The sequence below is a fragment of the Lepisma saccharinum genome, chromosome 19, assembly GCF_977018435.1.
Source record: "Lepisma saccharinum chromosome 19, izLepSacc3.1, whole genome shotgun sequence".
In the NCBI taxonomy this organism is placed as follows: domain Eukaryota; kingdom Metazoa; phylum Arthropoda; class Insecta; order Zygentoma; family Lepismatidae; genus Lepisma; species Lepisma saccharinum.
In genome coordinates, this window is record NC_139247.1 from 4,014,741 (window position 1) to 4,027,964 (window position 13,224).

Below are 13,224 nucleotides of genomic sequence, written 5' to 3' on the forward strand. Positions count from 1 at the left end.
TGGAGAATGAGCTGGGGAAAGGGGGGTCACTTTTTTATATACTTGTTCCATGGTTTATGTTAGTTTTCAAGAATATATCCAGAACTGGTTGCCCCATTTCAGACGTCAAAGGAAAGGAATAGGGGTGAGTCCACTTCCACCCTTGCCTGTAATCAGCCCATGTGCACACACGAGTAAGAAAATTGTGGCTGAAACAATCGGCATCACCCCCCCCGTTTCCTGACAGGAGAAGAGGGAGAGTCAGTCAGCCAACGGAATACTTTTTTGGCAGATATTACGACATCGACACAATTAGGAAAACGTATGAAGTGGGAAAGAGGAGTTACGATGCACGTAAGATCGAAGTAAACTTTTATGGAAACCTGGATGACAATGCATTAAGCAGGTTGACGATCTTTAGTTGGCTTATGTGGTTTTGATTATCTCTAACAGTTTCGTATTTTTATGAAGTGTTACAGGGAACAAAAAACACGCTTTGAATGAAAGCGGATACCGGTAGTTATCAGTTACAAGGCCAAGAGTTGCTCACTCACGGGAACCTGCTGAACTCTAGGTCAGAGCTTGACAGATGGGGCAGACTTCCAGGCACCACGCATCTGTATTTTGGAACATTCCTGCGATCATATCTCTCAAGCTGGTGTATTTATCAATGAAATGTGTCATGCAAGTCCAGCAGTCATTTCGGTCTGCTCCCCCTCCCTGCAAGTTTTCAGCAGCTCTTAGGACAAGGAAACAAGTCAAGGTCAATTTAAAATAACATCGAAGCACATTCGATCTTCTCTTCTCGCATATCCAAGAGCAAGCGTAGCAAAACAAGCACGTTAAGTAGCGGCCGTCGGGTGCGGAGTAACATTGGTGTGCATGAGGGAGGCGAGGGTAGACAAACTATTGGATATCACTCAAGCATGGTGTAGTGTCTTATTTTTAGTTCAGACCCAATTGTGAGCGGTAGAGTGCTCATGAAGGGAATGAGTGGGAAAAAAAGGAACGCATTTTTTGGCAGATTTCCTTCAATTTTTCAACTTTTTCCCCAAATTTTTCTTTTTCTAAATTTTGTAAGGTTTCTGGGAAAAGAGTTGTTACTTTGAGAGGGTCGTTATACACGGGGTAGTAGAACCAAGAGTTGACTGTACAAAGATTTTTCAACACATTAATAAGAACCTAAACACCTAGGTATGTATACAGGGTGACTCAATAAAAATGGGCCCCGGGTGTTTTTTTTTTGTGATATCTCCTACATCGTTTCACAAATCACCCTTATTTTGCAGGACATAGCAGAAGCAATGTCTGTGAACACAAATAGACCTCAATGGAAGCTCGAGCTACATACATACATATATATATAAAACAAATGGGAAAACCACAATCACATATCCATGCTTCAAGTTGGGTCCCTGGCTTAAAATTCATTATGCTAACCACTCTGTTATGTAAGCTGATTTAAAATACTGACTAAATGTAAATGGTAAGGTATGAGTAATTTAAATTTTGCAGATAGTAATTACATGAAGGAATTTTTCTAATACCAAATAATCAAATCACATTTAACACCTGTGAAGGTACAAAGTACAGCACCTTGAATAACGTAGTGTGGAAAACGACCCAAGAAACTGGTTCCCCGAGACGATGACAAGTAGATGGCAGTGCGATCGACCCAGGTGCTAATTTTGTTATGATAGTAATGTGGCTTAGTTAGTTTTTGGAATATATTGTGTAGATTTGTTTCTCTAGAAAGGCGGTAAGTGAATTGATGGAAACAGTTATATTTGTGGAGTGATTTGCAGTCACGAAATGGCATTAATTTGGAAAGAAAAGTAAAATACAATAAATAAATAAATAGCATGCGTAACACAAGAAGAAACATCGCAATGTGATTCCGGACGTCAGGTCTTGGACTGTGTATTAGAGTTTATTTTTCTATGTTATTAGAATATAAATAGTATTCTGAGAGATATTTCATACCGAGGTGACAAACAACAAATGTCGCTTGAAAGCGAGCAGTCGGAAATCAATGCAGCCTTTCGAACCGTAGGGACACAAGCTCTGACTGCACCGTTTCCTCAAGGAGATTTTACACCAAAGTGACACGCGACAAACGATACGAGAATTTCACACCAAAGCGACACGGGTCCTTCGGTCCAAGGCAACTTTCACACCGAAGCGACACATGTTGCATGGAAACGAGCCAATCAAGAGCAACATTTCACATCGTAGCGGCATGACGGGAAGCACAGGCCAGCGTTCGGTTGGTGAAATCCTCAAGCGATAAGTGTCGCGTGCCGCTTGTCGCTTTGGTGCGCAATCTCACTAAAGCAAGACACTCATTGCATCGCGTATGCGCGAACAACAAACCACGGCAACATGTTGCAAGCTATTGAGGAAATGGCCCAGTTTGAGCGACGCAGAAGCGACAAAGCGACACGTGTGGCTTATCGTGTCGCCTAGATCTGTAGTTGTAATGTGCAGTTTATCGTGTCGCCTATCTGTTGTTCGCAAGCAACGCTTGCTAATAGACTGAAGGCACCATGTCGCTTGTCACTTAGTTGGGAACTCCCCTTGTAGCGCGTCGCTTCGGTCTCAGCACCCTTCCTTTAAGGAGCTTTCCGACCGAAGTAACAAGTAGCACGCGAATACGCCATATGAACGTGTCGTTTGCTGTTTGGACCCTCATGTGCAATGAATGCTTTTTTTACAGTCTGGAAGTGTGTGTCACTAGTGTGACAGTGTGAACATCCCGTGTCGCTTGTCCCATTGGTTTGAAAGTTTCCTTACACTCATGTCGATGCCACTAAGAAAGTTTTGTGGGGTTCCCATTGTCGTTTCATGCAATCATCATTATCATCATCGCCGCGATTAGTTTAAAGCGGAAGAAAAGAGACAGTAAATATCAAAAATACAAATGCTTCAGTGTGTATATCTTTAAAAGAAATGATGATGATAATAATAATAACGAACCTAATTCATACACAAAAATTTAGTTGCCAAGAGCATTCCACGCGTATTTTTTCTCCCGTATTATTAACGAAAGTATGACGATAACAGGACGTGGTCGACTGTCTAGAATGTTCGTTAATATCTTCGCGACCACTGTGCCAAATATCATAGCAATTATCACATTCATAGAAATGCTTCATGTAAAAGAATCAGACGTTGCAGCGAAAACTCCATTTACTTCCATTATAAGCAGTCAAACACCAAGCACCGGAGTCAACACCAGCGCCTCTAGCGGATCATTTTCGAGTGGAACCAGCCAGAGAGCGCAGAAGCATGCCGTTTTCCACACTACATTATTCTAGGCGCTGTAGTACAAAGCTATGAAAGAAGTAATTCCATTTTTAAGAACAAATTTTTACATAAACTTTTCCAATTTCTACAACATAAGTTTTATTTTATTTAATGTAATTGTTATTTGTTAACCATTGCATTTCTCATGAAATTCTAACCTGATTTCATGTATCACATTACCCACTTTTCATTTAAAAATTTTCAGTTGAATTCAATATGGCTGAAGTTTGCTTGGAACACACAAATATGGTTTCCCCTACGCCCAACCTGTTTCTATCAGGACTAATTGTACCCAACCTAACTTCTTTATATTTTACAAGGAGTGTTACGTACTTTTGAATCACCCTGTACACCTTGCATATTTAACAGAAACCAAGGCCTTGTAACACTTTAATATTAATACAGCATTCCATTATGCCTTCAACCAATCTGATAAATCTGCCCTTAGTCTGATTTGGAGTTACCATAATTCACAAATCAGAATCTAAAGCTCTGCATGTAAACTCCATAGTCCTGGATAAAATAACAAAATTTAGGCCAAAGTTGAGATTGTCTAATTCTGAATTAATTATGGTGCTCAGGCATGTGTTGCATGGTTCAATTTCAATTTATGTCTATTATCGCATACTTGAATGTCTTAGTGATTACTTACTGCATTTTGTCTGGAGAATGTTTACCTTCCATACACTTCTACATGATTGATTGTTTGAGGGCAGCCATTCGTTTACTGTCCTCTTGAATACGGACTGTCACTGCCATCTATTTCATGTCTGGAGTGTGAAGAGGTATTACATCGCTAAATAATTTGTTGTTAAGTTTGGCTGGCCAGGTTTAGGACTCTTGGTATTTGTGGAAAAAATGGTTCCCATAACTTAATATAGGATTGAATAAGCTCAATTTTGATGTAACTAGTTTTTACGTAGGTCTACTAGTTAATTTTTAATTAGAGTCCAAACTTCAGTATCCATAATATTTAGCCCCTTAGCAAGCACTAATAAAACATCCCTAAATGCTTTCGTTGGTAGGTTAGGCAGGTCAGGTTTAGGGCTCTTAACATTAAAATAACATCCCTAAATGCTTCCAACACCTTATCATGTAACATCTGGTCCTGATCATGAAACTGATTTCGAGGCTTACATGAAAATCTGCTAAAACTATGTCCACAGAATGGAAACCCCGATCGGTTGCAAAGCATGGACATTTGAATAAGCTGCTTTTCAAATCATAATTAGTCTGCTAAATAATAAGTGGTGAAGCTTTCAACTGTGCAAATTAGTTTCTATAAGCTTCAAACTTTCTTCCAAAATTATTTTCAGTACTCTAAAGCACATCCTACTACTCCCATAAAACTTGCAAAAACTCATTAAACATTTGGAACCATTACCCAAAATTTACCTTGGACCACACATCCTTCCTCTTCAGCTCCTCCTCACATGCAGTTTGATTGTTCATCCAGTACGAGGGGGTCCACTGCAATCCACAACCTGAAAAAAGGAGCAACATTACAATATATTTCAAATATTGAAATGTCGGCATTATTGCTATGCTGAGACAGTAAAAAACTTCTTACCACACATGCCAGCAACATTTTAGTGAAAGAACAACACAAAGAAACAGCATGAAAATATGATAAAAATCTGTCAGTGCTGGTTGAGAGATAAGATAAGAAGTAGCAACTCCAATGTCCCTTACTTGTTGTGTATGATAATTCCCCACTCCTTACGCAACACACAGATGTATATTTCTGATTGTTATGCTTACTTATTGATTAGCTCTCTTACTCTTGGGCAAGAGATTGGTATGCTTAAAGAATATACAACTAAAACGAAAGAGAGAAGGTTTAGTTTATTATAATTAAGTTCATTAACCAAAAAAATATGGAGCAAATTTACAATACCGGAAGTATCTTTAATTGCTTTCAAATTCGGCATACTCACTAATTTTGGCCTCCTAATCACGAATCTGCACTTAAAATTTGGCGGTCACATCTAGAAATTGCACAATAAGTCTAAAAAACAGGTGGTCAGGGGCGTTACCCCCACACTCCCTACACACCTTCATGGCATGGTGCTATGCACAGGGGAGCACCTTACCTTTTTTTTACTGCCAATTCTATCAACGAAGAATTCCTTGTCCATGGAGAGTGTGCATGCTTGAGTAAGGCAAGTTTTAAGTTTTCTTCCAACATAAAAAACTTTCTTTCGAAATCTAAACAGTGCTCATTACTTTAAGGAAGGTTCAAATTTGTGACAATGATTGCTAAAATTCAACGATAATTAGTCTTTCAACTAGGAGTATTTGAGAAATCATAAAACAATCAGAACCATCACCCATTAGGTTGATATGGTACCTTTCATATCCTGGCGAGAAATGAAAAATTTTGCATGGTTTATGAATGTTCTCTGTTGTTTCTGGCTCGTGGAGATGCATTATAGTAAAAATTTTTCTTTTTTTGTACTATTGGGATCAGTTATCTGTGCCCTGCAACAAATATTAAGTTACATAAAACATTGAAATATATCTATTAAAAAAAACTGCACGTTTCTCACTTTCTGAGTATGCATACAACCATTTTTTTAGGAATACAAAACACTTGCATACACATGCAGAAAAATGGGGAAAAAATGTGCAAATGCAAACACCCCCACTCTTAACTTAGCAGGAAATAAAAGAAAAATAATTGCTATCAATATAGAACTCAAAACTCCCAACAAAATAAAACTGACGGTCTTTTTTACTTACTTACAGAGGGTATACTTTCGGAAATTTAGGGATTAAAAAAATGTAGTGACTATTTTCACCAGGTGGTGAAGCTAGCTTTTGAGCTAAGATTTTAAACCGGTATATATATATATAGAGTCTCTATTAGATACTTTTCCTAAGGAATACGTGTCATATATCATTGGAAAGGTTATTGTATAAGTAATTTAAAAACGTCCGTCCTGATGCGAGGAAAAACAACCTGGAGGAGGAAATCTGGAAAATGTCCGGATATGAGGAATTGAACATACAGAGGGAATTTTTTGATGAATAGTGTAACTGGAAACTATATTATGCTACATGCCAATCTAAATCCTAACCTAACCTCAGACACATATTTAGGGGTGAAATGAGTGCTAATGGACCTAACCTAACCTCGTAGGTATACCTCATCCCCGTGAATGGTTAGTGGGGCTATTCGTGCATGGTTCATGGGGTTTTCGAACCCGAAAAAAAATTCGCCTAACCTAACCTTGCCGTGCATGGTTCGTGGGGCTATTTATGAATGGTTCGTGGGACTATCCGTGAATAGTTCGTGGGACTATCCGTGAATGGTTCGTGGGGCTATTTATGAATGGTTCGTGGGGCTATCCGTGAATGGTTCGTGAGGTTTTCGAACCCGAAAAAAAATATTTAATTTTGAAAAACAAATTTAACTGTTTGCCTAACCTAACACAACCTAACCTAACCTTGCCATGCACGGTTCGTGGGGCTATTTATGAATGGTTCGTGGGGTTTTCGAACCCGAAAAAAAATATTTTTCTAATTTTTAAAAAAAAAATGGTACTACTTTACTATACCAGACACCTATCAATGATTTATTTCGCAATTTTTTACATTGCTAACGTACTATTCTGCATTGCGGAACATTTCTTTAGGTGAAATAATGAATTTCTAACGAAAATAATGTCTATTTCTTACATTAACGAGTACTTACTGTTGTTCGTTATTTCCCACAAACCATCCACGGGTAGCCCCAAAAACCATTGACGTTAGCCCAAAAATTCACGATAGCCCCACGAACCATCACAGGGACGAGGTATGCCTACTAGGTTAGGTTAGGTTCCATCATCACTCTTCATTCAATTTAGCATATACGGACAACATCGGCTGTTAGCAGCAGCAAAAGCGCATATTGTGCTCTCCTGCAGAAAGCAAATTGCGGCAGCAGCAATAGCACGTCGGAAATAGATTTTCGTAGAAAAACCACATGCATTCGCATTAAAATTGATCAAAACTACATTCCCGAATGTCAACAACGCTACAGAAAATGATTTGCGTAAGTACTTTCTCCTGTAAATTTGAAGAAATCTGTCTCTGGTATAGTAAAGTGTTACCAAAAAATTTAACTATGTTTGCCTAACCTAACACAACCTAACGTAACCTTCCCATGCATGGTTCGTTGGGTTATCCATGCATGGTTCGTGCGTTTTTCGAATCTGGAAAGAAATACAAAATCAGTAACACCAAAGTAGGTTTTTCTATGAAGAAGGTTGCAACACTGCATAACCACTGATCATGGTCAACGCTAGTCAAGATTTCTCCGCAATATCGCATGTAACGCAAGCAAAAGCGAACAATATAAAAATGTCTAAAATTGACATTATTTGCGTGGAAAAAACGAAACGCGAACTTGAAGAATCCTTAGGAATGCAGAATACGTAACTATCAATGTGAAAAATACGAAAATAAGGGAATTAGAGACGTTTGGTGGTTACTGAAATTTTAATCATAAGGGACACAGTAAAGATAATATAGAGAACACACCACATGTGGGATTATATCTCTCCACTTGGTGGAACTTCTCGATAGTAAAAAAAAAATGCATGGCTGCAAGGTTAGAATAACAGTGGTTCGCACTCTGAACGTCATTAAAGTAGATTTAAAACTAACTTTGACATAATTCTGGTATGGACCTGTACTATTTCTACATATGTGGCTTGATGATTTACTCAGAAATAATCTTTAAAAGTGAGAAGCAACTTTAGGACCTTTTTTTAAAAAAATATTTTACATCGATAACCTTTAATTTGTGTTGGCACACGTACACGCCGGGTATTTTACTCATTGTAACACGCACACTACAAAGACTTAAGTTTATAATACTTATACTAACCACTGGTTTCCATGATTAAATACGCTCTCTGGTTATAATATTACAGACTGCCTGTTGAACTCAAAAACGAGACCTCGTGCCAAACAGATTATTCTTTTTGGCTCGTGGTTTTTTCTCTTGACAACTTGCTTGGTCAAGGTAGTCAAGGATTGAATGATCAGTGTTGCCAATTCAGTAAACAAAGATTATTAAGACTCCATTATTTAACATCATTTTCTTTCTCTTTAGGTTAATTTTGCGAAGATGAGGATGATTAACAACTGGATAACACAAACTAAATAAATGCAAGAAAGGGGGGTGAGGAGGGATAGTATCCTCCGGTTAGGCATTTTTTTAAACATCCCCTTACTACAGCGCCTTGAATATGTTCAAGGGGCTGTGGGATGCGCCCTTACTTCCTTTCAAGTCCCGCATCAGAAAAAGCTACAGCCGCCGTTAAAAAGTCAACCGTCATGAAGGCACATTTAAGGGATGTGGGGGGGGGGGGTAGGGCCACACACATTCTCGATGTTGGCCATTTGGGAAGTGATGTGATCAACACCACTCTCGAGACCCCTTTACCTCCCGCTCCCAGGGTTGCACCCAGGTGCCTATTAATTTGAGGCTGGGAGAACCCCAGAGCCGCTTTATGCGGGAACATCGCAGGAAAGAATTCATACCTTAGATCACCCACTTGAGAGATCCGGGAATATTACATTTTAGAAATCCAAGCATCTATCACAGGTCAAGCCCTCATTTCTTTAATAATATTTGTTATTATACATTTAAGAGAGAGGGCGAGTGTGTTTTCATAAAATATAATAATACTATAAAATTAGTGTCGCATTTTTAAAACTTTAACTGTGGTCGAGCGATATATCCTTTTGTGTTTATTAGTATTGAAATAGCGTAACAAGTCTCATTATTTATTTTATAGTTTAATGTTTTGCTTAGGAATATATTTATTTTCAATTTCCCGTTGCTGCTTAATGACGAGGAGGGGGGAGTCCAAAGGGAGCGGCCGCCACCGCCCAGGGCGGTAAATTACTAGCGCCGGCCCTGCTCCCGATATCCAGAGAGCGACGGACGCCTAAGCACTTTCATCTTCGTTTTTCAAATAGAATTTTTCAGTGTGGGGCGTTACCCCCATACCCCCTATACGCCTTCATGTCGTGGTGCTAAGCACAGGGGAACACTTTACCTTTTTTTTTTTTTGTCCAGTAATAAATATTGCAAGTCTGCAACTCTGACTGTTTGTGTCGCAGCTGGAGCAGGCGTAGTACAATGAGAAGTGTAGCCAATAGGGTTTTCTTTAACTATCGTGTAGCCAATGAAAGGATTGCCTCTTCGCGCGTTTTTCACAACCAATGAAAAATGACGTTCCTTCTCCACTTGGTGTAAGACGTAAACAATTCCATGTGGAGAAAGATTACAAACAAAATTATTTCTTGACGGTTTTTTCGTAGAGGAAAAAAAATGCATTGTGTTTGCTTCGTAATGAACTGCAAAACACAGGTTTTGCGTGTTATGGGTGTAGCCCTAGATTTTTCGCAAATGCTATTAGTTGTAATTATACGTTTCTGGTGCACATGAAATATCGAAATAACGCGAATTTATGTAGTTTTTAGGCATTTCAACACAATTTGAACTTGGAAAGTAAAAAAATCTCTAAACGCAAACGTCCTTGGTCACACGAGTGTAAAATTATCATTTGTTGATCTAAAAAATCTTATGAACAGCTTGCTTTCGACAGTGAAAGGACCAAAGTTTGTGGTACACTTCTGTTAACAAAAAGTGGCACACTCGTTTGAGTTGGTCCAGCTTCATGGCCGGAAGTACAGAAGAAGTAAGTGTTCGGAAAGCAGCAATGTTGCTTACTATCAATCAATTTAACCATATGGGCCTCCCCGATGGCGCAGTGGTAGCGTCGTCGCCTTGTAATCAAGGGGTCCCGTGTTCGATACCCGGCGGAGGAACAAGTGGTTCGGATCCCACTTTAAACTGTAGGTCCAGTCCCGATTAGCCTTACTGTGCATAAAGTGGACTTCAAACAACAACTCAATCCAATTTAACCATATGCAGGGAATTTTGTGTCTCTCAGACTCAAAGAAAAGGGCTAACGGAAAGATTGCAGCGCAAATATTAATTAACTGGAATTTCCACGTCTACAATCAAAGTAATGTAAATGTGAAATATTCCTGAATTGTATTTTAAAAAGAAACGCGTTTTTGACGTTCATGACGAAGTACTTATCACAATTCGTTAGAATGCGAGGGCTCCTGGTCCGAATTTGGCCTGAGCATGGGTGTTCTTTTTGAGTCTCTCTTCATCGTCGCGAGTAGCGGAAAATTAAAGAAAAGCAACTAAATAAAGAAATGGAAAAAATGCAATAAGAATAAGTGAGACAGAAATAGTGCTGTTGCAATTCCTGAAAATGATGCAAAAAAAAAAAATCCGATATAGTGTTATCCTAGTCCAGAAGAAGGCTTGAAGAATAAATAAATACCATAAACTCCTTCCCCATAATTTTTGCAAACAGACTTGCAAAGTTGGCACTGAATATGCGATGGGAAAAATAATAGAAATCGTAATAAAAATGCGACACATCAGAGAAGGTACACCCCCTCCCCCACATCAGTCATCCACGCTATTAAAAATATGTCAATGGTTGTCCTCTCATTTAACTTTAACAGTAAATTGATTTTTTATAAAATAAAAATTGTCGGGCTTTACTTCTTTTACACGTGCACGTTGGTTTCGTAATGGAGCACAAAAATAGTATTGTGACTCATAAAATTCTTACCGAATGAATGAATGCCTCCGTAGATTCCAGAATAAAGACACTTCATTTTGAAATAAATAGTTTAAAATAATATAATTTATGTACCGTTGGTTAATGAGATTCGGCGTTAAATAGCAGAATCCGCTATATTGACAGGAAATAGAGAACGGTAATCATTGAATGTTGGAAACACTAATCTTCCACAAAAGCACGACATCCCAACGTCTTCACAAATTTTTATACACAAGCTTCACTTGTATTTTGTCAGCAATGTGTACGTCATATGAACCCTATCTGAGGAAGCATATTGCTTTCAAAATTAATGTACTTAGCAAGAAGCGACATCAAAAGTTTCGAGCTGGACAGGAAAAGATGCAATCTTATGGATAAATTACTGGAATAGCTTGGTTTCTTCACCGTGGTTTGTGGCCACGTTGGTTAAAGGCCAGCTTTGTAAGCTGAAATCCTAGGTTCGAATCCCCATGTCTCCAAAACATTTTTTCTTACAAAGTGGGTGCTACATAATGTATTTTACTCTCATCACACCAATTGCAGCCTGGAACTTTGTTATTGTTTGCATTCCAATAAGAAAATATGTATTGAAACTACTACTCGTTCAGAGAACGTGACTGTTACTCGAGACTACTTGAAACTGAGATTTTTTAGTTGCTGCTAAGCCTCGATATTTACAACAAGTGCTAAAATTGAAAATTGTTGTGTGATAAAACACACTGTTAATATTCTCAAGCAGAAAACCACTGAAATTAAATGAGTAAGTTGTGAGGAACATCAGCAGATGTATTTTAAGATGTTCCATCATTCACGTGTCACTCTCCTCGTTTTATACATAGATAGATATTTACATATATATTTTACAGCTCTATTCTAAGTGCCATATGAGTGATGTTTAGGTAAATAATTGTAGTTACTGATTAATTCTGTTTGTTTCTGATAATAACATCTACAATCTGCGCATGTCTTGACTTTACAATTTGGACCAGGGTTTTTTCTTTCCGATCTGAAAATTACTCTCGAGTGGGTCACTTATAAATATCTATCTATGTATGGGGGTTATTCCTGAGTAAACAAAAAATGATCGATCAGACAATTCGATTATTGATGGCGGGGAAAGAACTTCCGGTTTGGTGAATTTTGCAATGTAAACAAATGGAATACATATCGTCACTGTGCTTATTTTCTTATAAAAGATCGGAAACAAAATGGATCACTTGAAATTTTTGAGTGATATAGAGAAACAAGGGTACCTAGAAAAGATTGGCAATTCCCTTGGATGCAGATATAAGGGACAATGCTAATATTTTCCAAGGCAATGTTGATCTACCATCTGGTTCGTTTTTGAAAAGACTTTTCCAGGTTGAAATGAAGCTTACATTAATTAAAAACATTGAAATACTTCGATAACCACAGTAAAAGAAATAATAACAAATTTAACAAATTTTATTGACCTTTAGAATGTATACATTCATAACTTTATCATACATTTCATTGGATCACATTTTCACTGCATCTCATTACAAAGCTTTTCCTTCTGAATTTAATTGATATACAAGATATACTAGTTCACGGAATGAATCATGATACAATACTGAATTAGAACATGAAGAAGACAGTAGTGCAGAACATATTGAGTGAGTATAAAAGAATACTTTTTTCAGACAGATATACCGATATACGTACTTTCGAGGGTATGCTCTTAATGTCCTGGTACTTTTAAATAAACCAGGACGTTAGTTTTCTGAATTTAAACAGTTCCCCTGCCTTTTTATCCTCCTTCTTTTCGTCTTTATTTTCATACATAAAATATAATAAAATACATTGAGATTCTATACATAGCCACATTTAATAATTTTTAGTTTGTATTATTTTAATAGACCGTTCTGGTGACCGGAACAAGTCTTAAGATTTCTTGTAAATTTACTGTGCATTTGTATGATTGGTAATTAATTAAACTTGTTAATAGTAGTTATGGATTAATCTGGGTTAGTTTATTGGTTAGTTGTAGTTATCGTATAGATAGTAGGGAATGCTATGTATAGGAGGGACAACCATTCTGGTATCCAGAACTGTTTTAAGCTTGAGGGGAGAGTATGATGGGGTGAGAGTTTAGATTGGGGTGAATGATGGCTTGGATTAGCCTGCACGGACGCAAGTTGCCTGTCTGGTTTCCAGATCAGGCTTTATTGTAGTGTGTGGTGAGAATTTGCAATTTGGAAGGAAGTTAAGTGCACTGAAATACTGGGCTAGTTCATTAATTTAGTGGATATCAATTCCTAATATATAC

At 37.9% G+C, this 13,224-nt stretch overlaps 1 protein-coding gene across 1 annotated transcript in view; it reads right to left on the minus strand.

Annotated features, from left to right (window-relative positions):
* LOC146002788 (mini-chromosome maintenance complex-binding protein) overlaps positions 1-8,277 on the minus strand; it is a 122,514-nt gene extending 114,237 nt beyond the window's left edge. The window contains exons 1-2 of the mRNA XM_083140722.1: positions 8,162-8,277; positions 4,681-4,769 (exon numbers count right to left, since the gene is read on the minus strand). Of these exons, the coding sequence (XP_082996848.1) occupies positions 4,681-4,769; positions 8,162-8,174 (102 nt within the window). The 5' untranslated portion in view covers positions 8,175-8,277. The remainder of the gene's footprint in view (positions 1-4,680; positions 4,770-8,161) is intronic.
* Between the last annotated feature and the right edge of the window lie 4,947 nt (positions 8,278-13,224).